This window comes from Eptesicus fuscus, chromosome 5 (genome assembly GCF_027574615.1).
Source record: "Eptesicus fuscus isolate TK198812 chromosome 5, DD_ASM_mEF_20220401, whole genome shotgun sequence".
NCBI classification, from domain to species: Eukaryota; Metazoa; Chordata; class Mammalia; order Chiroptera; family Vespertilionidae; genus Eptesicus; species Eptesicus fuscus.
Window position 1 is genome coordinate 37334302 of NC_072477.1, and position 20403 is coordinate 37354704.

General features: G+C 37.5%; 2 protein-coding genes across 2 annotated transcripts in view; both read left to right on the top strand.

Moving 5' to 3' along the window:
* The window catches only part of WDHD1 (WD repeat and HMG-box DNA binding protein 1), a 55037-nt gene that overhangs the window by 24712 nt on the left and 9922 nt on the right, over positions 1–20403 (top strand). Inside the window, exons 11-20 of the mRNA XM_054716051.1 lie at positions 1925–2132; positions 4533–4720; positions 6023–6207; positions 6844–7085; positions 8054–8191; positions 9702–9858; positions 15281–15395; positions 16051–16182; positions 19561–19781; positions 19884–20002. Coding sequence (XP_054572026.1) covers positions 1925–2132; positions 4533–4720; positions 6023–6207; positions 6844–7085; positions 8054–8191; positions 9702–9858; positions 15281–15395; positions 16051–16182; positions 19561–19781; positions 19884–20002 — 1705 coding nt within the window. The remainder of the gene's footprint in view (positions 1–1924; positions 2133–4532; positions 4721–6022; positions 6208–6843; positions 7086–8053; positions 8192–9701; positions 9859–15280; positions 15396–16050; positions 16183–19560; positions 19782–19883; positions 20003–20403) is intronic.
* LOC103283719 (60S ribosomal protein L18a-like) lies at positions 12060–12556 on the top strand. Its single transcript, XM_054716052.1, has one exon. It carries the CDS (start codon positions 12060–12062, stop codon positions 12489–12491), a length of 432 nt encoding a protein of 143 aa, XP_054572027.1. The 3' UTR covers positions 12492–12556.

Here is a 20403-nt window from a genome sequence, read left to right on the forward strand (position 1 = left end):
TCCTCAAAAAGAGCCCAACCAAAGCCCAAAAGAACTTTTAGGAAAATGTGAAAGTGAAGTTTCCCCCTGAAAACTATTTTTTCTGAGAAGATAAAATTCCATGGAGAGCCCAAGAAGCCCCCATGAAGGATTTGTGGTCGAGTAGGGAACTGCAAGGCCTGCCCGAGCACATGGTGGGAATTGGCAGACACTGCAAGGCCTGCCCGAGCACATGGTGGGAATTGGCAGACACTGGCAGCACATCCAGCACATCCTCTCTATATAAGGAGCATTATAAGAAGCAACTGAGGAGCTGCAGAAACAGTACAAGGTGGACCTGGATTACTGGCTCAAGAGTACGCTCCTTATATAGAGAACCTATACTAAGCATAAGAACATGAACATGAATGGAGGTCCAGACGCCAAGATCATCAGGACAGATGTGCAGTCTCCATCAGCAAGGATTCTAAGAAAGGCTTGGAGTGGAGTAGGGTCGCCAGCTCCAGAGACAGAATCATCAGACTATTGGGGGCCATTCTCATGCCTTACAGGGATCAGGAGAAAATAAGGGAGATGGGGAGAAGACAGAGGCAGTTGTTTCTCAGACTCCAGCAGGGCGATGAAGATGAATATAAGGGCAGCAGCTCCAGCTCATCTCCCTCAGGAGATGCCTCTGACTCAAACTCCCAACTAAATGGTGGGACGGAGAACTTCCCAACAAAAGTCCTTGGCACTGCCATCACATTAAAGGGCTCTTTTCCCTGTCCCTTATCGTTTTCTTCCTTCTTTCCTTCCCTCCTCAAAAGAAAATAGGACTTGTTATAAAGGAGAGATCTTGTGCAAGACCTTCTGGCTTTCCTCTATTCCCCAAGTCCCCAGAGAAATCCATGCACTTAAGACTCTTGAAATAAACAATGATATTTGGACTGTGGAGGGTACACTGGATTGGATTGAGTTTTCTGACGTGAGAAGTTTTGCTCTCCTCACCTGCCTGCCCGAAGTAGTAGGGACACCTATGAGCCAATGACCCTTACTTTCTCTCAGGACTCTTGCAGTGGAACTGAGAAAGGGAAGGTTTGATTGATTAGAAGTAGGATAGTTGCCTTTAAAAAAAATTGGGGTTTTTACTTCAATTGCTACTGTGGACAAAATTTATTTATCAGATTAATTTAAAAAGATGGCAAAACAAAAAAAAATTAGAAAAGTCTTTAGCACAGTGCTTTATAAGTATTGTTATGAATAGCATTTACATGGTCATAATAATGTAAATACTATTGATCCGACCAAAATGAGAATATGTCTATATTGGGAAGATTAGGGTAGGAGAATAGTGTGCATGTATACATGGGGATAGAGGTGGTTGGAAAAAGGCACCAAATCCTCCCCTTCCCTAATAGAAGGCAGTTAAAGTGATCTCAAAAACTGTTTACATTTAATACATGTTATGTTTGTATTCCTAGGAATCAATGATGAACTCTGTTGAATTTCTTTGTTTTTCTATTGGTTCTATTCTGTTTACTTCTATAAGCATCAAAAAACAAACAAAAACAAAACTAGCCTTAACTGAGATAATTTAGAGCAAATATATCTTACCTAAGTAGTATTTTGTTCAAAATAAAAGTAAATGAGAGAATGTCATAATTAGGGACTTGTAGGTGATTTCTTCTCTGGGGAATGACTTTTGGGGAATAAAACTTGCCTGGTATTTGGGTATATGCACACTCTATTCCATATTCCTGGCCCATTCATAGACTACAAGGCATTTAAGATAAGGACTAAGTCTTATATAAATGTAATCCTCATAAATACACTTACTAATTAATTAATCTTATCAGGGCATTGCTTAATAGAATTTATAGGTACATGTTAAAAGATTGCCTTTTGAGTAATTGAGCTTATCAAAATAGTTCACTAATATTTTCTCATTTGTATTCATTTGTTCAAGGTATCTAGCAGAGTGGAAAAGGATTACAATGATCTTTTTGATGGAGATGATACAAGTAATGCTGGTGATTTTCTAAATGACAATACAGTCGAGACCCCCTCTTTTTCAAAAGGGATTATAAATGATGATGAGGATGATGACATCATGCTGGCTTCAGGTCGTCCTAGACAGCGAAGTCACTTCCTAGAAGATGATGAAAACTCAGTTGGTATGAATTGACTTGTAGATATGATGATCTAGCCTGCTGATTAATCTCAGTTTTTATTAAAACTTTTATTTAAAGTCAATGAGCTAAGTTTTTGCTTTAGCAAATTAAAAAGAGAAGAGGAAATTAACCCCAAGCAAGCAGAAGAAAGGAAATAATAAAAAGCAGAATTCAATGAAATTGTCAATAATAAAACTATAATAATAAAAAGTCAATTAAATGAAAAGCTATTTCTTTGTAAAGATCAATAAAATTGATAAATCTCTATCCTGACTGATCAAGAAAAGAAAGAGAAAACACAAATTACTGATATAAGTGCTGAAAAAGGGTTCATCACCGTAGATCCTATAGATCTACACTATCCAAAACGGTAACCACTAGCCACATGTGGTTATTGAGCACTTGAAATGTGGCTAGTTTAAATTAAGAAATGTTAAGTGTATAATGCAACCAACTTTTCAAGGATAGTATGAAAAAAAGAACATAAAATATTTTAATCATTTTTTACATTAAGTACATGCTAAAATTATATTTTAAATGCAATATATTATTAAAATTAATTATCCATGTTTTTAATTTTTAAAATATGGATACTAGAAAATTTTAAATTACATTTGTAGTTCACATTATGTTTATGTAAGTCAGCACTGTTATTAATATAATAAGGATAATAGCATATTACTAGCAACTTTTGCCCATAAATTCATCAAGTTAGATAAAGTGGACAAATTCTTTGAAAGATACAAACTCCCAAGTTAACTCAAGAAGAAATAGATAACCTCAATAGTACTATATCTGTTAAAGAAATTGAGATTATAATTAAAAACTTTCGAATAAAATGCCTGTTGTAACAACTTACATACTATAGTAATACCTTTGAATGCTAACAAGTAAAATGCCAATGTACAGTGGTAAATTGTGCTGCATTTAAATCATATTGAGTTTATAGAATAGAATCATTTGCGAATGATTTGGTCTCAAGAGCTCATTGTACTGCTATATATTGTTTTTGCTGGAAGTTTATGAAGAAAAATCAGTCCCACACAAAAATGTAGTTTGAAAAGGAAGAAGTATTTTAATAGCCTATTTAAATATGTGTGGATATTCTTCTTTGCTACTGTACCAAAAAACTGAACACATGAAAGCTTCTTAAATATTATTTGCAATGTAAAATCTGAAAACTTTTATTTTAAATTTATTGATTTTTGAGAGAGAGGAAGAGAGAGAAATACCTATTTGTTGTTCCACTTATTTATGTATTCATTGGTTGCTTTTTGTATATACCCTCACCGGAAATCAAACCTACAACCTTGGCGTAGCGGGGCCATGCTCTAACCAACTGAGCTTACTCAGCCAGGGCTTGAAAACTTTTCAATGAACTTTTCAACCCTATTACATTAAAATCTATTGGTCTGCCCTAGCTGGTTTGGCTCAGTGGATAGAGTCGGCCTGCGGACTGAAGAGGCTCGGTTTTGATTCTGGTCAGGGGCACATGCCTGGGTTGCAGACTCGATCCCCAGTAGGGGACATGCAGGAGGCAGCAATCAATTATTCTCTCTCATTATTGATGTTTCTCTCTCTCTCCCTCTCCCTTCCTCTCTGAAATCAATATATATATATTTAAAAAAATCCATTGGTCTAACTTGAACTTTGAATTGATCTTTTACCATGTTTGATTTTGTAACATGCATTGGTAATTTGGTAAATACTGGCTCACTGAGGTTTTTGGACCTTCCTAATATGAATGCATTATCCAAAATATATTTGTTAGTATCATCACCAATCTCATCAGAAGTTTTTAAATATTGGGAAGCAGTCAAGCTCATGGTGCCACCGATACAAGTTTTCCAATATTTTGATTTTTGTTTGTAAGCTCAAATTTTATCATTGGCAACAAATTCTGTCAGTTATTTATTTTCAAGAAAATGTTTGCCAAAGACCCAGATCTGCATAACTATAGTTTATCTGGCATTCTTTTAAGTAAAAATGGTGTTTCATGAAAAAAATCAATTCAGCTTACAACTCAATTGCTCAAATGCTTTATTGTTGAGACAACCATCATATCTATGTACACTTCCTATTTTAACACAGAGAACATTTTTAAAAAATTTGTGCAGTGATCAAGATTTAATAAAATTATATTTTTGCTGTAATTGAGTGGTGGTTAACAATGCATTGACCACTAATAGATTGGTGCCCCTGCCTTGATTAATGCTAAAGCACCAGTAGTTTTACCCTCCATTGCTTTTGCACCATCACTGCAAATGTTAACAAAGTGAAAGAGGTAAATAGCCTGTTGGTGTTACTAAGTTTGACCGAAAAGGTTATTAGATTTCATTATGCTTTTATTTTGCCAGGTCATTGGTATTTATGGTTCTCCAACTATAATCCTTTGTATTTTAGATATTACATTGCTAAAAACTGGTTCTAGTCTTCTGAAAGAGAAGGAGGAAGATGATCAAGCAGACAGCATTTACAACCTACCACTTGTAACATCCCAAAGGCCATTATATGATGGGCCAATGCCAACTCCCCGGCAAAAGCCATTTCAGTCAGGTTCTACACCCTCGCATCTCACCCACAGATTCATGGTAAGCCTTGGGTCTACACTGAACTTTTAAATAGTTTTTCTCACTTTTAAGCATTTTATCTCACTATAGCTAATTAGTTTGGTAAAAAGTATTTTTAAAACACTTGATTTTTTAAAAATATTTTTAAAAAACTAGCCCGGAGCACTCTGGTTGATTTTAATTTTGTGGTTGATTTATTTTACGGTTATCTCACAGCCTTAGTCTTATTTCAACTTTATTTTTGAAAATTGTGTTAAAATTTTGCTCTGCAAAATGATATATAATGAACCTAAGTAAATGTGACTCTAAATCTTGCGATACCTCTTGGCTATACTTCTAAATCTTATTTCACATATTATGTTTGTTTTTATATAGGAGATTATACTGACTCCAAAATGCTGGTTAGAAAATATTTTTTAGAAGGCAGCTTTTATAGTATATTATGTGATACATCTATGAAAAAGTACTATCTGTCCCCTTCCCCCCCTTCCCCCACCCCACTGGAATGTAAACTCCCCCAGGATAAATATTTTTCTATTTTGTTTACTGATAGCACTTAGAACCGTGTATGGCACAGTAGGCATTAAATATATATTTCCTGAATGGATGAATGAATATTAATTTTTTGTCTTAAGTTTGAGAGCTAAAAATGTTTAATATTTCACTTTGTTCATTATTTGAGGTTTTCCACTGAGAACTTTGCTTGTTGTCTTTTTTGAAAGGTATAGGCCTGGCAGAAATTTATATGTAAATATTAAAGGTGACATTTTATTTTAATAACACTTTGTGTCAATAATCATTATGAAATAAATCTTAATTTTTGGTTGTCAGCTGTTATTTATATAAAGTTATATTTGTGGTAGAGGAAAGAAAACACTAGAGCCTCTTAAGTCTATAGTGTACATCAGTGGAAGATAAGTTTCCAAAGTAAAATTGATTTTTGTTGCTTTAAAATATACATATTTATTACTATAATATAAACCAGTTATTTGGAACAAAAAAAATTGCTGTCATTTATAAAAAGTGTTTTTTAAATGACCGTAATGTAATTAAAAATATTAAATGAGAAATATTCTATTTCCTAGTAAATTTGTGTTATATGTACTTTCTTCTCTTGAAGATAGGAATAATTAGTTATTGTAGCTCTGATGTTTACTATTGTTACCTGAAATTATTTAGAGGTAGATGAGCTGTGGTTGCTCCTATAACTTAAACCCTGATGTAAACTGAATTATAATATTTGTTAATTTGTACCACTTTAGCCTACTGATTCTCACAGTGTCGGTTTTTCTTAGACTTGTATTTAACCTTACATGTTTGTAGATGTGGAACTCTATTGGAATCATTCGCTGCTATAATGACGAGCAAGACAATGCCATAGATGTGGAGTTCCATGATACCTCCATACACCATGCAACACACTTATCCAACACTTTGAATTATACAATAGCAGATCTTTCCCATGAAGCTATTTTGTTGGCATGTGAAAGCACTGATGAACTAGCAAGGTAACTTTGAGATTATTAGGAAGCATTTGTCACCGTTGAACTGTTAGATACAGTTGTTGAAATTCAATACAAAAAGTTAATAAAACAAAATTATACCTTTTATAGCGTGAAATTTCAGAATGAAGAGTTTAGTATAATTACCAGCCCACCCATAATACCCCAGAACATGTCTGTTTTTGCCTGATTATCCCCCCATGTTACATTCTCTAACTACCTGTCAAAGTGACATGACCTGATTTGTAATGCAAGACATATGGAGCTGTATTTTTTTTTTTTTTACAAATGTAAGCTCTCTTCCTTTTTTAAAATTTGGTTGTGATTTTTGTATGTATTTACAACCTAGGATCATACTCTGCAGATTTTAGCCTTCTTTTTTTGTTTTTCATTTAACATTACGTTGTGAGCATTTTCCTGTATGTTTAAATATTCTTCAGTAACTTGACTGTTAATGGTTTTAGTATAGTTTATTTTAATTATATCTCATAATTCCTTTCTTAAAGACATTTCCTGTACTATGTGTGTATAACAGAAAAATAAACTACATATTTGGTTTTGTTACTGGGTGTCATGATTAGTTATATATATAAAATATCTAATATGAAAGTTTGATTGTTTCTATCTTGTTTTCATTTTCAGCAAACTTCACTGCCTACACTTTAGTTCTTGGGATTCAAGCAAAGAGTGGATAGTAGACATGCCCCAGAATGAGGACATTGAAGCCATATGCCTTGGCCAGGGATGGGCTGCTGCTGCCACTAGTGCCTTGCTCCTTCGATTGTTTTCTATTGGAGGTGTTCAGAAAGAGATCTTCAGTCTTCCTGGGCCTGTGGTGTCAATGGCAGGACACGGAGAACAGCTTTTCATTGTTTATCATAGAGGTAGATTTTTTTTTCAGTCTTTTATAATTTACCATAACCTAAAGTAAATGGAAATCACTTGAGCTTTTTTCTTATTTTATTTCTTTTGGATTATATACCTCCTTTTGCATTTATTTTAGTTATAGAAGAACTATATTAAGGAGAGAATTTCATGGAAGAGTTTGGTTAATTACTTCTATATCTTAAAAGAATTTTCAGAGTTTAAATGCCTCAAAAACTAAACTAACTCTAGTCTGATTGACCAAAACAGCTTTGAATGTGATTTTTTTTTTTTAAGTTACTGCTTTCTTTTCCTCACTGCATATTCTCTCTTCAGTCCTGGATTATCAAGGTTACCAATGATTTCTTTATGCTTGTTTTTTAAGAATAATTCTATCAGAAATACTTTCTTGTCTTGACTTCTGTGCCATTACTCTCTTGATTTCTTTTTCCTCACTGATAGCTCTTTCAGCTCTTTTACTGGCTCTTCTTCCTATACTGACCCCTGGAATGCGCTAGGACTTAGTCACAGTCCCTCTTCTCTAGTACTCTCTCTTTTTTTTTCTTTCTAGTACTTTTTAAAAAAAAATACATGTTTCTGTATTGATTTCAGAGGGGAAGGGAGAGGGAGAGAGAGGTAGAAACATCAATTATGAGAATCATTGATAGGCTGCCTCCTGCACGCCCCCTACTGGGGATCGAGCCCACAACCTGGGCATGTGCCCTTGGCCAGAATCAAACCTGGGACCCTTCAGTCTGCAGGCCGACGCTCTATCCATTGAGCCAAACTGGCTAGGGCCCTAGTACTCTTTATGTCAGAAACTTTCAGTCTTTTGACTGCTTAGCCATGATAAGTACTACATTCTAAGTATATTGCTATTCTGAACATAGGAAATATAACGGAAATAAAAGTCTCACGGACTTTTGATTTTTTTTTTAAATGGTGGTTGCAACTCTAAAATTATATTTTATATATTTTTTTTTACAAGGAACAGGATTTGATGGGGATCAGTGCCTTGGAGTTCATTTGTTACAGATGGGGAAAAAGAAACAACAAATTCTGCATGGTGATCCTCTTCCTCTCACAAGGAAATCCTACCTTGTATGGGTTGGATTTTCAGCTGAAGGCAAGACAAATTCATTTATTTATATTAAAGAGATTTTTCAAGAAGAAAGTTGTTTCATGGTTTTTTCTCCAATTAATTTCTTTATAGATAAATTGTTTAAATTTATTTATTTCATTATGTTGGCAAAACTGGAACTGAGATTGTTAGGCAAGGTAGCCATTGTTTAGGTACAAGGTCTCTTTCGTGAGTGTTCTGATTAGAAAACTTATAAAGAGGAAGTATATTTTTCTGAAAGTTTATTAACAGAACAAGGAGGAGATACAAATCAATGGTAAAGTTGTGGCTATTCCAGCAGGTTCCACACAAAAATCAGGAATTTTCTATTGCTATACTGTCTACTATAGTAACTCCTAGCCACATGTGGCTACCGAACACTTGAAATGTGGCTGATCTGAATTAAGATGTGCTGTAAGTATAAAATACTCCCCAAATTTTGAAGACTTAGTTAAAAAGAGAACATAAATTGTCTCAATAATTATTTTATATTGATTATATATTAAAGTGATTATATTTTTGGTATCTTGGATTTAATAAAACATAAATTAGAATTAACTTCACTTTCCCCCTTTTTCTCATGTGACACTAGGAAATTAAAAGTTATACTTGTGCCTCACATATTTCTGTTGGATAGTGCTGCTGTAAACTCATTTAGTAGTGGCTATGACAGATGATTTGAAGGATACTGATGATTACCTTATTTCAAGGAGCCTGCTAATCCTATTTCCTGGCTTAAATATTTCTATTAGTGGAGATTCTTGCCCTTCAGTTACATCATTAGAAATTCCAGTTTTATCTTTATCAACCATTTCTGGATACACTTTCTGTTAGGATATTATTAGTCATTTATGCTTTAATAATGTGACCATGAATAACTTCCATTCATGTATCTTTTTTTCCAGTTACCAATCAGATCTAGACTCAGGAAACTGCTGTTTGCGTAGTGGGAGGGCTGTGAAGTCAGAAAAGAAAAGGGGTAATTAGGGAACTTGCTGTGTACTTCCTGAGATGGGAGCAGACTAGGTGAGAAACAAGGATACTTACCTTGGAGATGAGGGACAGAACGGTAATAAGCCCAAGAAAGAAAAAATAAAGAAGAGTACTAAAAACAGATTCTCTGTATCCTTACCTTGTCTCAAGTTTTGGTATTTTTCCAAGTCGCTCTTAACCAGGGAAGCTTCAGATATAAGTTTAATTTTTTTTTTTACTGAAATTGGCTTTTGAAAATATTGCTATGTTCCAGCAGATGGCATAGTTTTCACTGAAACTGTTAGTTTTTTCTCTTTATCTGGGTAAATTTCAGTCATATCTTAGGCTTCCCCCCCCCCCCCCCTTTCTTCTATTAGGTTTCCCTCTATGTGGTTAATGAAATTTTGTGAGAAAATAAACTTGGATTTTTTACCTTTTTTTCTCTTTACTTTTGAATTACAAGTTGAATCATTGGTATGTGTATTTAAAATAGCATTTACTTAAGAAATATGTAGCAATGATTTGTTTTTCTATTGATGTATAGGTACCCCCTGTTTTGTGGATTCAGAAGGCATTGTTCGAATGCTTAACAGAGGGCTTGGGAATACGTGGACTCCTGTATGTAATACAAGAGAACACTGTAAAGGAAAATCTGATCACTACTGGGTGGTTGGTATCCATGAAAATCCCCAGCAACTGAGGTGGGCTATTAGAAAATGCTTTTTAAAGTGTATTTTTATTTGTCTTTCCCCTTCGTTCATTTATTTGCTTTCTATATTCACTAAATTATGGATTTGCTTATATTCCCTGTGAAGTTTTCAAATATTTGCTTGACTTGGAACTTATTGGAAAAAAAAATAGAAATTAAGTTTATTAGTGTGGCTATAACATAGAGAGGTGAGTTCTGGTTAGACATCTCACTTTATCTGCTACTGCCTCTAATTTTTAAATATGATTTAGAATTGGATGCATATAATGTAGCTGCTTTTTGAGATTTTTTAGCTTAATTATTGCAATTGATGAGAGATTTAATAGTTTACTGCAGGTGTAAAATTTTCAGTCCATACAGTTCCCATTCAATATTGTGTTGAAGATTTCCTCTTTTTTGACACCTGATATCTTCTTGGTGTAAGATTGTCAATGATATGTAAGTACTTGGTGAACAAAGAGGTTTCTGCTTTCATAGAGCTTATAGTTTGGGGAGACAGATAACAGAAACAACTAAATATTAATTACTACTTGGGATAAATGACATTAATTAATCTGAGCCTGACCCATGATAGAGAATAATAGAAGGGCATGTTTTAAGTGGAGTGATCACAAAAGATTTTTTTTTTTTTTAGGTTTTATTTATTTTTATTTTTATTTTATTCTTTATTGATTTAAGTATTACATATGTCTCCTTTTTCCCCCATTGACCTCTCCCCGACCACTCACCCTCCCCATCCCCCCCAGTGGAGGTAGTATTTAATATGAAACCTGGAGGCAAAGGAGTCTGTTATGGAAGAACGGGGTGAAAAGCAATTCATTTAGAGCAAACAGCATATGCAGAAGCACTGAGGTCAGAAAGAACTTTATGTATTTGAGGAATTGAAAGGATCTAAAGTGGCTAGCATATAAGAATCAAGGGGTAGCCGAAACCGGTTTGGCTCAGTGGATAGAGCGTCGGCCTGCGGACTCAAAGGTCCCGGGTTCGATTCCGGTCAAGGGCATGTACCTTGGTTGCGGGCACATCCCCAGTGGGGGGTGTGCAGGAGGCAGCTGATCGATGTTTCTCATCGATGTTTCTAGCTCTCTATCCCTCTCTCTTCCTCTCTGTAAAAAATCAATAAAATATATTAAAAAAAAAAAAAAAAAAGAATCAAGGGGTAGTGGGGGCATAAGTCCAAGATGATATCAGAAAGTTAGACACATGTTGCATTATAGTCCATGATAGAGAAGTTTGGATTTTATTTGAAGTATATCAGGAAGCTATTCAAGGATTTTATCCCAGGGAATGGTGTAATCTGATTTATGCTATAAAAAGGAATATATGATGGTAAATGTATTGGCAGGAGTGAGACTAGAAATAGGAAGACCAGTTTTCAATAAGGGGACTTACCCCTTCTGGGGATGTTTGGAAATGTGGAGTATTGTTTTTAGCTGTTAAAATGATAGGGGTTACTCTGGCATTTAGAGAGCTGGGGCCAGGGTTGTTAAACATCTCCTAGTGTGTAGGATGGTCCTTCTCAACTACAAATTATCCCAAATGCTTTCAGTGCCTTCTTTGAGAAACACTGAGGAAGGTGTTGTCATCATCTAGCTGATCTGAAACAATGGCTGGAACTAGTGTGGGGATAGTGGAAATGATGAGAAACAGATGCAAGAAAGAAACAGTAGAATTTGCTATTAGATTGGGGATTGGAAGTGAGAGAGAAGAATCAATGACATCTATATTTCTAGTTAAAAGCAACTAGATGGATAAGGGATATGAAAGTGAATTCTCTCTTGGGTGTGTTAAATTTGAAATGCAAAGTATCTAAAGGTGCTATCAAAAAGGTGTTGGATATATAATTCAAATTCAGAGGAGAAATTTTGGCTGGAGATATAAATTTGGGAGTCATCAGAATATAGAAGGTATTTAAAGTCATAGTAATAAATTAGATGATTTAAAGAAAGGCGGGGGGTGGGGGGGCGGGGGGAGTCTCAGAACCCAACCCTAAGAAATTCCAACATTTAGAGGTTAGTATTAGAGTAGGCACTTTTGCATGGGGGAAAAAAAAGGATTAGCTAAGCAAGTAAGAGAAAAATCATCTGAAGAGGGTCATGTAATAGACACTCTTAAGTGGAGACTATTTGAAGAAAAAGGCAATAGTGTGGAGACACTTCCTTTTGTGGGTGGTGGCGAAGCAGAGTGAACCCCATGAAGGCCTCTAGCACGCTTCGATATTACAAGGTGGTGGGGTGCTGCCTGCCCACCCCCAAGTGCCACACACCACCCCTCTACTGCATGAGCATCTTTGCACCTAGCCACGTTGTTGCCAAGTCCCGCTTCTGGTACTTTGTGTTTCAACTGAAGAAGATGAAGAAGTCTCCAGGGGAAATCGTTTACTGTGGGCAGGTGTTCAAAAAATCCCCCCTTCGGGTGAGGAACTTTGGCATCTGGCTGCGCTACAACTCCCACAGTGGCACCCACAACATGTACCGAGAGTACCTGGACCTGACCACCACAGGCACCGTCACCCAGTGCTACCAAGGTATGGGGGACCGGCACCGTGCCCATGCCCACTTAATCCAGATCATGAAGGTGGAGGAGATTGCAGCCAGCAAGTGCCGCCATCCAGCAGTCAAGTAGTTCCACGATTCCAAGATCAAGTTCCCGTTGACGCACCAGGTCCTTCGTCGCCAGCACAAGCCACACCTCACCACCAAGAGGTCCAACACTTTCTTTTAGATGCAGGGTCTCTCTGTCCCTTGGTCTGCCCAAATAAACTCTTTGGGGGAAAAAAAAGTCAGTAGTGAGAATGGGAAATAAAAATGGCTCTCAAATATATATAAAAAGATAAATACCAATCAAAACCAAAAAGAGAATTCTCTTTTTACTTACCAAATTGGATAACACTTTTAGTGTTGGTGAGGCTATGGTGAAATAATCACATTTATATGTTGGTGACTGAGTACACATTGGTTAAAATCCCCATGGAAGGCAAATTGTTAAGAACTACCAGAATTAGAAATGCATATGCCCTTTGACCCAATAATTCTGCTTATAGGATTTGTCCTATAGATATGCTAGTGCTTGATATTTAACGTATGATCCATGGACAGCATCAGCATTGTTAGAATTGCTGAATCTCCCATCAGACCTACTGAATGAGAACCTGCATTTTAACAAGATCTTTAGGTGATTTGTGTGCACATTAAAGTTTAAGAAATACTGTTTCAAGCAAATGTGGGAAATGAAACATGTAGAAGATATCCTACAGGGAAGGATACTTACTATTAGCAAAAGATTGGAAACCTAAATTTCCTTTAGAATAGAGAAATAAATTCTGTACATTTATATACTAGAGTACTATGTAACTTTTTTAAAAGGGTGAAGCAAATTATATTGTGATAGTGACATGTATCCAGAATATATAAAGAACTCTTACAGCTCAAAAAAAGATTCAGTTAAAAAATATGCAAAGGATTTTGAATAGATGTTTCTCAAAAAATATCCTAATATATAAAGAGCCAGGGGCCGTCACTACAGAAATGACTGGAAGGACGACCGAACAGCAGGCTGTGTGGGGCGACAAGGCCGGCAGGGGTATTAGTGAGGGACGACCAAACGACTGAACAGCAGGCTGCGTGGGGCAACCAGGCCGGTGGGGTGGGGCAGTTTGGGGTGACCAGGCCAGCAGGGGGGCATGGGGGCAACCAGGCTGTCAGAGGGGGACAGTTGGGGGTGACCAGGCCAGCAAGGGGGGGCAGTAAGGGGTGGCCAGGCTGGCGGGGGGGACAGTTGGGGGCGACCAGGCTGGTGGGGGGGCAGTTGGGGACAACCAGGCCGGCGGGGGGTGCAGTTAAGGGCAACCAGGCCAGCAGGGGGGGACAGATAGGGGCGACCAGGCCAGCAGGGGGGGCAGTTAGAAGCGGGCGGTCAGGCAGGCAGGCAGGTGAGCAGTTAGGAGCCAGTGGTCCCAGATTGTGAGAGGGTTGTCCGAGGGGTCCCAGATTGGAGAGGGTGCAGGCTGTGCACAAATTTCATGCACCGGGCCTCTAGTATATATATAAAAAGCATATGAAAAGATATTTAGCATCATTAGTCATTAGGGAAATGCAAATCGACATCAAAGAGATACCACCTGACATACACTAGGATGCCATCATCCAAAAAAACAGAATAACAAGTGTTGGTAAGGATGCAGAGAAATTGGAATCCTCAACCATCACTGGGTGGGGATGTAAGATGGTAGATTTGGGCAGTTCCACAAAAGGTTAAATGTAGAGTTACCATATGACCCAGTTGTTTCTCTCCTAGGTATATACCCAAGAGAATTGAAAACACATCCATACAAAAATTTGTAATTGAATGTTCATCATAGATTCATTCATAATAGCTAAAAAGGGGGAAACAATGCAAATGTCCATCAACTGAGGAATGTAAAAGTTGAATGTGGTATATCCAGACAGTGGAATATTATTGGGCTCCGTTGGTTAGTGTTGTCCCATACACCAGAAGGTGGCGGATTTGCTTCCCAGTTGGGTTGGGTTGGGTTGCGGGTTCGATCCCCCATCCAGGTGCATACAAATGGCAACCAGTCGATGTTCCTATCTCTCTCCCTTTCTCCACTTCTCTCCCTCTCTCTCTCCCCATTCTCCTCTCTCTGAAATCCATGAAAAACATGTCCTTTTGGTAAGGATTTTAATAAAGAAAAAAGGAGGAAGAAAGGAAGGAAAAGGAGTTAAGTCAGGGAAGGGATTATTTAATTGGGGCGATTCTAGATCACTTTTGTAATCTTGTGGCAATAAATTCAGTAAAGAGGGTGAGGTCGACAATGTAAGAAAGGTAGATGAATGAAGAAATGCAACCCTTAAAAAAATAAGTGACCTGTTGAAAATAGGAAAATAAGACATTTTAAGGTATGAGAGGGAAGAAGATAGACAATTGCAGATACATTTGGCAGTTGAAGGGTGACAGGAATTCCTATCTGATGGCTTCTGTTGTGTTGGCAGATTATAAAGCAATGTCCAGGGTATTTTTTAAGGCGGTGATTAGCAGTGTGGGAAGTTTGAGAGAACATGGTCTTAGGAAATGCAAATCAAACCTAGTAGAGAGCCACAGAGGAATTGTTGACTAATATTTCTGTCTTACCTTTTCAGAATCTCCAAATATTCCATTATGGATATTTTTATTACCAGATGGAGTGTGTTTGTTATTTTTTGCATGTTATTCCCAGTTATTTAGTAATTTGGATGAAAGAATTCACATTTTTATCTTAAGATGTTAAGTTTCGAACCTATAAGGATTTTTACTGTTCCATCTAATGTTTATTCAAGCAAGAGGGTTCATTTTGTTAATGAATGCCATTATCTTAAAGAGGTATATTTAATTTAATATTACAAGTTTTTATGGTGAGACCTTTTCTTTACTGACAGGTGCATTCCTTGTAAAGGCTCTCGGTTTCCTCCCACCCTTCCACGCCCTGCTGTAGCCGTATTATCCTTTCAGCTTCCTTACTGTCAGGTTGCAACAGAGAAGGGACAGATGGAGGTATGTGGAAATCTTGCCTTGACACTCTACATTGGATATTGCACTGCCTATGACACAGCCATTTAAAAATGATCTTGATGACCAGTGTTGAGTATTCATTACTTTATAAATAAATAGATAGAGGTAGCAGAGAGGGAGGGGACTGCTTATGATCACCAGGGCACCTGATTGCCATCACTGCTGCCAAGGACTTTGTGAGGTAAGTGGGTGGTATCCTCAGTGCCTCCTTGTGTAAGGCACTCACTGTCAGGGTCGGGCAAGTCCCGAGGGGGTGTGCCTCCATACATTTTTGTGCCATAGGCACCTGGCTTGATTCACCCTAGTCCTAGCCCTGCATCGTCAAAAGTCGTTAGAAATCTTGCAATTAGTTATTCTAAACAAGAAGCAAATTGGCTTCTAAAAAACTAGTTTACCAAGTCTCTGAGCATTAACTGTAGTAGCTAGGAAACGGTTTAAAACATTCTGTTTTCTCTGCCCCCCTTTTAAGGATAGGATATAAAGTCAAGCCATAATATTACATTAATTAGAATTGGATGCTATAGAGATGAGTCTTTCAGAAAATAATTTATTCAGAAGCTGATGTTAAGATAAATATTTAAACTTATCTGGTATTAAGTGGTAGTTGACTCTAAGCAGTTTTTTTTCACTTTTATAGGAACAGTTTTGGCGTTCGGTTATGTTTCACAACCACCTTGATTATTTAGCTAAAAATGGTTATGAATATGAAGAGAACACTAAAAATCAAGCAATAAAAGAACAACAGGAACTTTTACTGAAAATGCTTGCAGTAAGTCAAATAAATATACTGATAAAATGGAAGTTAAATATTTTTCTAAGTTTGAATCTCTTAAAGGTATGTGAATTAGCACTGAGTTCCACAGCCTAGAATTTTTAAGTTGTATCCGGTGGTGTTTTTCTCCCTTAAAAAAGTTCAGTTTTCCAGTTGACATTGCATTTAAAATATTTAAAACATTACCCTGTATCTGAGGTTATAGGCAGTAATAAACTGTTCTGGTGCAACCTCCCTTTTTGCTTTTACCAACCACACTCTGTTTTAATGGATTCTGCAGTGATTTTGATGCTTAATAATATTTGAGAATCAGGACCTCTAGCTCTTGCTCTTATCCTGTGCAACAATGTTTCTAGACTTTTAAACCTCCAAGGGTGGGCAGTCTTCAGAACTTTCATAAGGCTTTTAGATATATCTATTTTTTGTCATCCTCTTACTGTGTATATCTATAGCCAGTGACCATATTTGGTGCCTGGGATATTTAAGTACTTTTACTTTTGGAGATAAATTTGGTTTATGGAGAGGAGTATAATATAATTTCTTCTCTGCTCAACTTGTACTAGGCTATAAGCCCCTTGAGGGCAGGGGCCATGCCAGGTACTCAATGGAATCTAATACACAGTAGACTTCAGTATTTCTTGAGAGAGTAAATGGCCCAGACTTTTCATTTTAAAGTTGAGGGAAAAGAGTTATGAGGGAAAAGTGATATCTAAGACTTCAGAGCTAATTGTAACTACAGTCTCCAAAACATGGTATTCACTACTGTCACCGCTATGCAACACAGCCTTGAATTTAGTACTAAAGAAATTTAATTCGTTTATTGTAGAGTAAGTTTTGTTCCTTTTGTGAAAGAACAAAAGTGTCATTTGTGATTTAGGCACTAGTAACCTTTTCACTGTCTCTAACACTTTTAAGGAAACGTTTGATTTGATTACCAATTAGTTTTGTTTCCTCTGGAACAGTGTTTCTCAGGAGGCTACTAGTAGCTTTGGGGGCTGGTCTTTAACATTCTGGTCCCTGGCAAATACCTCTTCAACCTAGTTACTGTGAGAATCTTACTACAACAGGTCCTTAAATAACATCATTTCATTCAATGTCAATAAGTTATAACTGATGAGAAAAAAAATATCAACTCCTGGCAGGGGCCGCTAACTATGTGGAGTTTGCATGTTTTCCTCATGTCTGTGGGAGGTATTCTCCAGGTACTCCAGTTTCCTCCCACATCCCAAAGATGTGCACGTGAGGTGAATAACATGTCCACATTGTCCCATAGTGAGTATGGTCGTGTGGGTGAGTGCATCCTGTGATGGAAGGGCATTTTTCAAGAGTGGATTCCCTCCTTGTGCCCTGAGCTACTGGGATAGGCTCTGGCCACCTGTGACCCTGAAATGGAATGGTGGATTGGCAAATAATTATCTTACTCATTTTTATTCATCTTTCTTAAATATATATATAACACACATTTATTTCAATGTTTAATATTAGAACTGTTTTGGGAAGTTTGGTAAAACGTTTGTGACCAGAAATATGCAGTAAGAACTCAACTCCTGTTTATATCAATTAGCCTATAGTAAAATTGGGTTGTTATACGTTCTTTTTAAAATAAATATATTTTAATTGATTTCAGAGAGAGAAGAAGAGGGAGAGAGAGAAACATCAATGATTAGAATCATTGATAGGCTGCCTCCTGCATGCCCCCTACTGGGGATTGAGCCTTAAACCTGGGCATGTGCCCTGACCTCAAATCAAACTGTGACCTCCTGGTTCATAGGTTGATGCTCAACCACTGAACCACATTGTTATAATTATTTAAAGTTGCAGTTTCTAGGAACCTATCAGCCATGTTAAATGAGGTCTAAGCTGTACTCCCTTTTATTTCTAAATGCCCCCCTGAGACAGTGTACCACCCTGAGAAGTACTGCTTATAGAGAAGTGATACTAGAAAACTTGAGAAGGACTTGCAGGTGAATATCTAAATTTTCTGTTTAATGAGTCAGACATGTGACGTCTAAGTAACAAAATAGTCCTTCTTCCTTATGAATTATGAGACCCTTAGTAGTCTTCGAAATATTAATTTTTCTCACATTGTACTTGAGTTGCCTTACTTTGAGTTGTCAAAATTAATGCCAAAAGAAAACTAGTCAGTGTTTTTTAAGAGATGTTAAATGAATGCCCTTTGTTTTATATTGTTAAACTAGAGGCCTGGTGCATGAAAATTCATGCACTGGAGAGGGGGGTCCCTCAGCCCGACCTGCCCCCTCTCACAGACCAGGAGCCCTCAGGGGCGGGAGGCGACCTGGTGATCAGGGGAAGGTGACGCCCCCATCACACCTCTGCTGCTGCCACTGCTGGAAGCGCAAGCCTCGGCTGGCCCAGGTTACCTGAGCCTCGGGCGGCCCTGGGTGGCTGGGCAGCTGACATCCATGGCTTGCCTGTGCTTCGGGCGTCGGCTGGGCAGCCGACATCCGAGGCCTGTCTGCACCTCGGGCTGGCCCTGGGCAGCTGGGGGGCTGCGGGGACTGGCGGACTCTGGAGGCAGGCACGTGGAGCGGCCAGACCTGCCTGGGGACGGGCCCAGCCGTGCCGCACGCCTGCTGCCCAACGGGGCTGAGGGGACTGGGCGCCTCCATCTTGTGGCTGTGGGTGCCACAATCTTTGAGGGTGTGGCAGTCAATTAGCATATTCCATCCTTATTGGCTGTGGGCGCCACCATCTTTGTGAGGGCTTGACAGTCAATTAGCATATTCCTCTTTATTAGATAGGATATAAAAAATAGAGCAAGGTGTAAAGGAAGTTGTTTGCTAATTTGGAGGTTGTATAATTGTTTCTGGTAGTTTGAGATCATAGACAATCACACTTTAAAACTATTGGGTAAATCTGCTTGCCCCCACCAAATTCATTTAGTAGTTTTTGTGTGCCAATTCTAGGCAAAATAGTAACAAATAAATCATTTACAATTTATTCCTTCTTTGAATTTGCTACCCTATTTGGCAAGGGTGGGAAAACAAATTTAGGAGAACCACACTTGAATTTTAAATGAATCTCTTACTTTCCTTGCAATGAATAGCTTAAAATGATATGCCAATCTAAGCTACTATTGATTATAAAATGCACTATTGTTTTATTCATTTAAACCACTGAGACAGAAAAAAATGGCTGCCAATTAAACTCTGACCTACCATGAATTGTAACACATTTCCCAATTTCAGAGATGTTAAAATGTGTAAAAATGTGCATTTTAGAATCAATGAGATACGGTATCTAGAAAGCTCTTTTCTCAGTTTTACTAGTAGTTTCATTCCTTTATTTTTACTAGTAAAAAGTTTAACAACATGATTTGATTATTTTGTTGTTGTTTTTTTCTTTTGGGGCTAGCTTTCCTGTAAACTGGAGCGAGAATTTCGTTGTGTGGAACTTGCTGAACTGATGACTCAAAATGCTGTGAATTTAGCCATTAAATATGCTTCTCGTTCTCGGAGATTAATATTGGCCCAAAAACTTAGTGAATTAGCTGTAGAGAAGGCAGCAGAATTGGCAGCAACCCAGGTGGAAGAGGAGGAAGAGGAAGGGGATTTCAGAAAAAAGCTGAGTGCTGGGTAAGAAATATTCAGTTTGTTTGAATTTTTTTTTTTTTAACCAATCTGAATATTAACTTGGTCTTTGCATATAGCTCTTTATTGAATAATATTGTCTTTTAGTTACAGTAATACTCCTACAGAGTGGAGCCAGCCAAGGTTCAGAAATCAAGTTGAAGAAGAAGCAGAAGACACTGGGGAAGCTGATGATACAGAAGAAACATCAGAAGAACCTAAGCATGGTAAGATTTTCAAAGCAATTTAAAGATGAGAAATATGTGTGGGGTTTTCCCTACTTTACTTAGCTAGGAAAATTGAATACAGTAGATCCCCCTTATCCATGGTTTTGCTTTTTGTGGTTTCAGTTACCCACAGTCAGCTGCGGTCTCAAATATTAAATGGAATATTCCAGAAATATACAGTTCATACGCTTTAAATTGTGTCATTCTGAGTAGCATCATGAAATCTTGCACTGTGTGATCTATCCCACCTGGGATGTGAATTACCCCTTTGTCCATTGTATTTACATTGTATATACTACCCACCCCTTACTCAGTCACTCATTTATTAAATCAACTGTGGTATTGAAGTGCTTGTGTTCATGTAACCCTCGTTTGACTTAATAATGGCCCCAAAGCACATG

Coding starts and splice junctions, on each gene's coding strand:
- LOC103283719 (XM_054716052.1), top strand. CDS start 12,060: ATGAAGGCCTCTAGCACGCTTCGATATTACAAGGTGGTGGGGTGCTGC.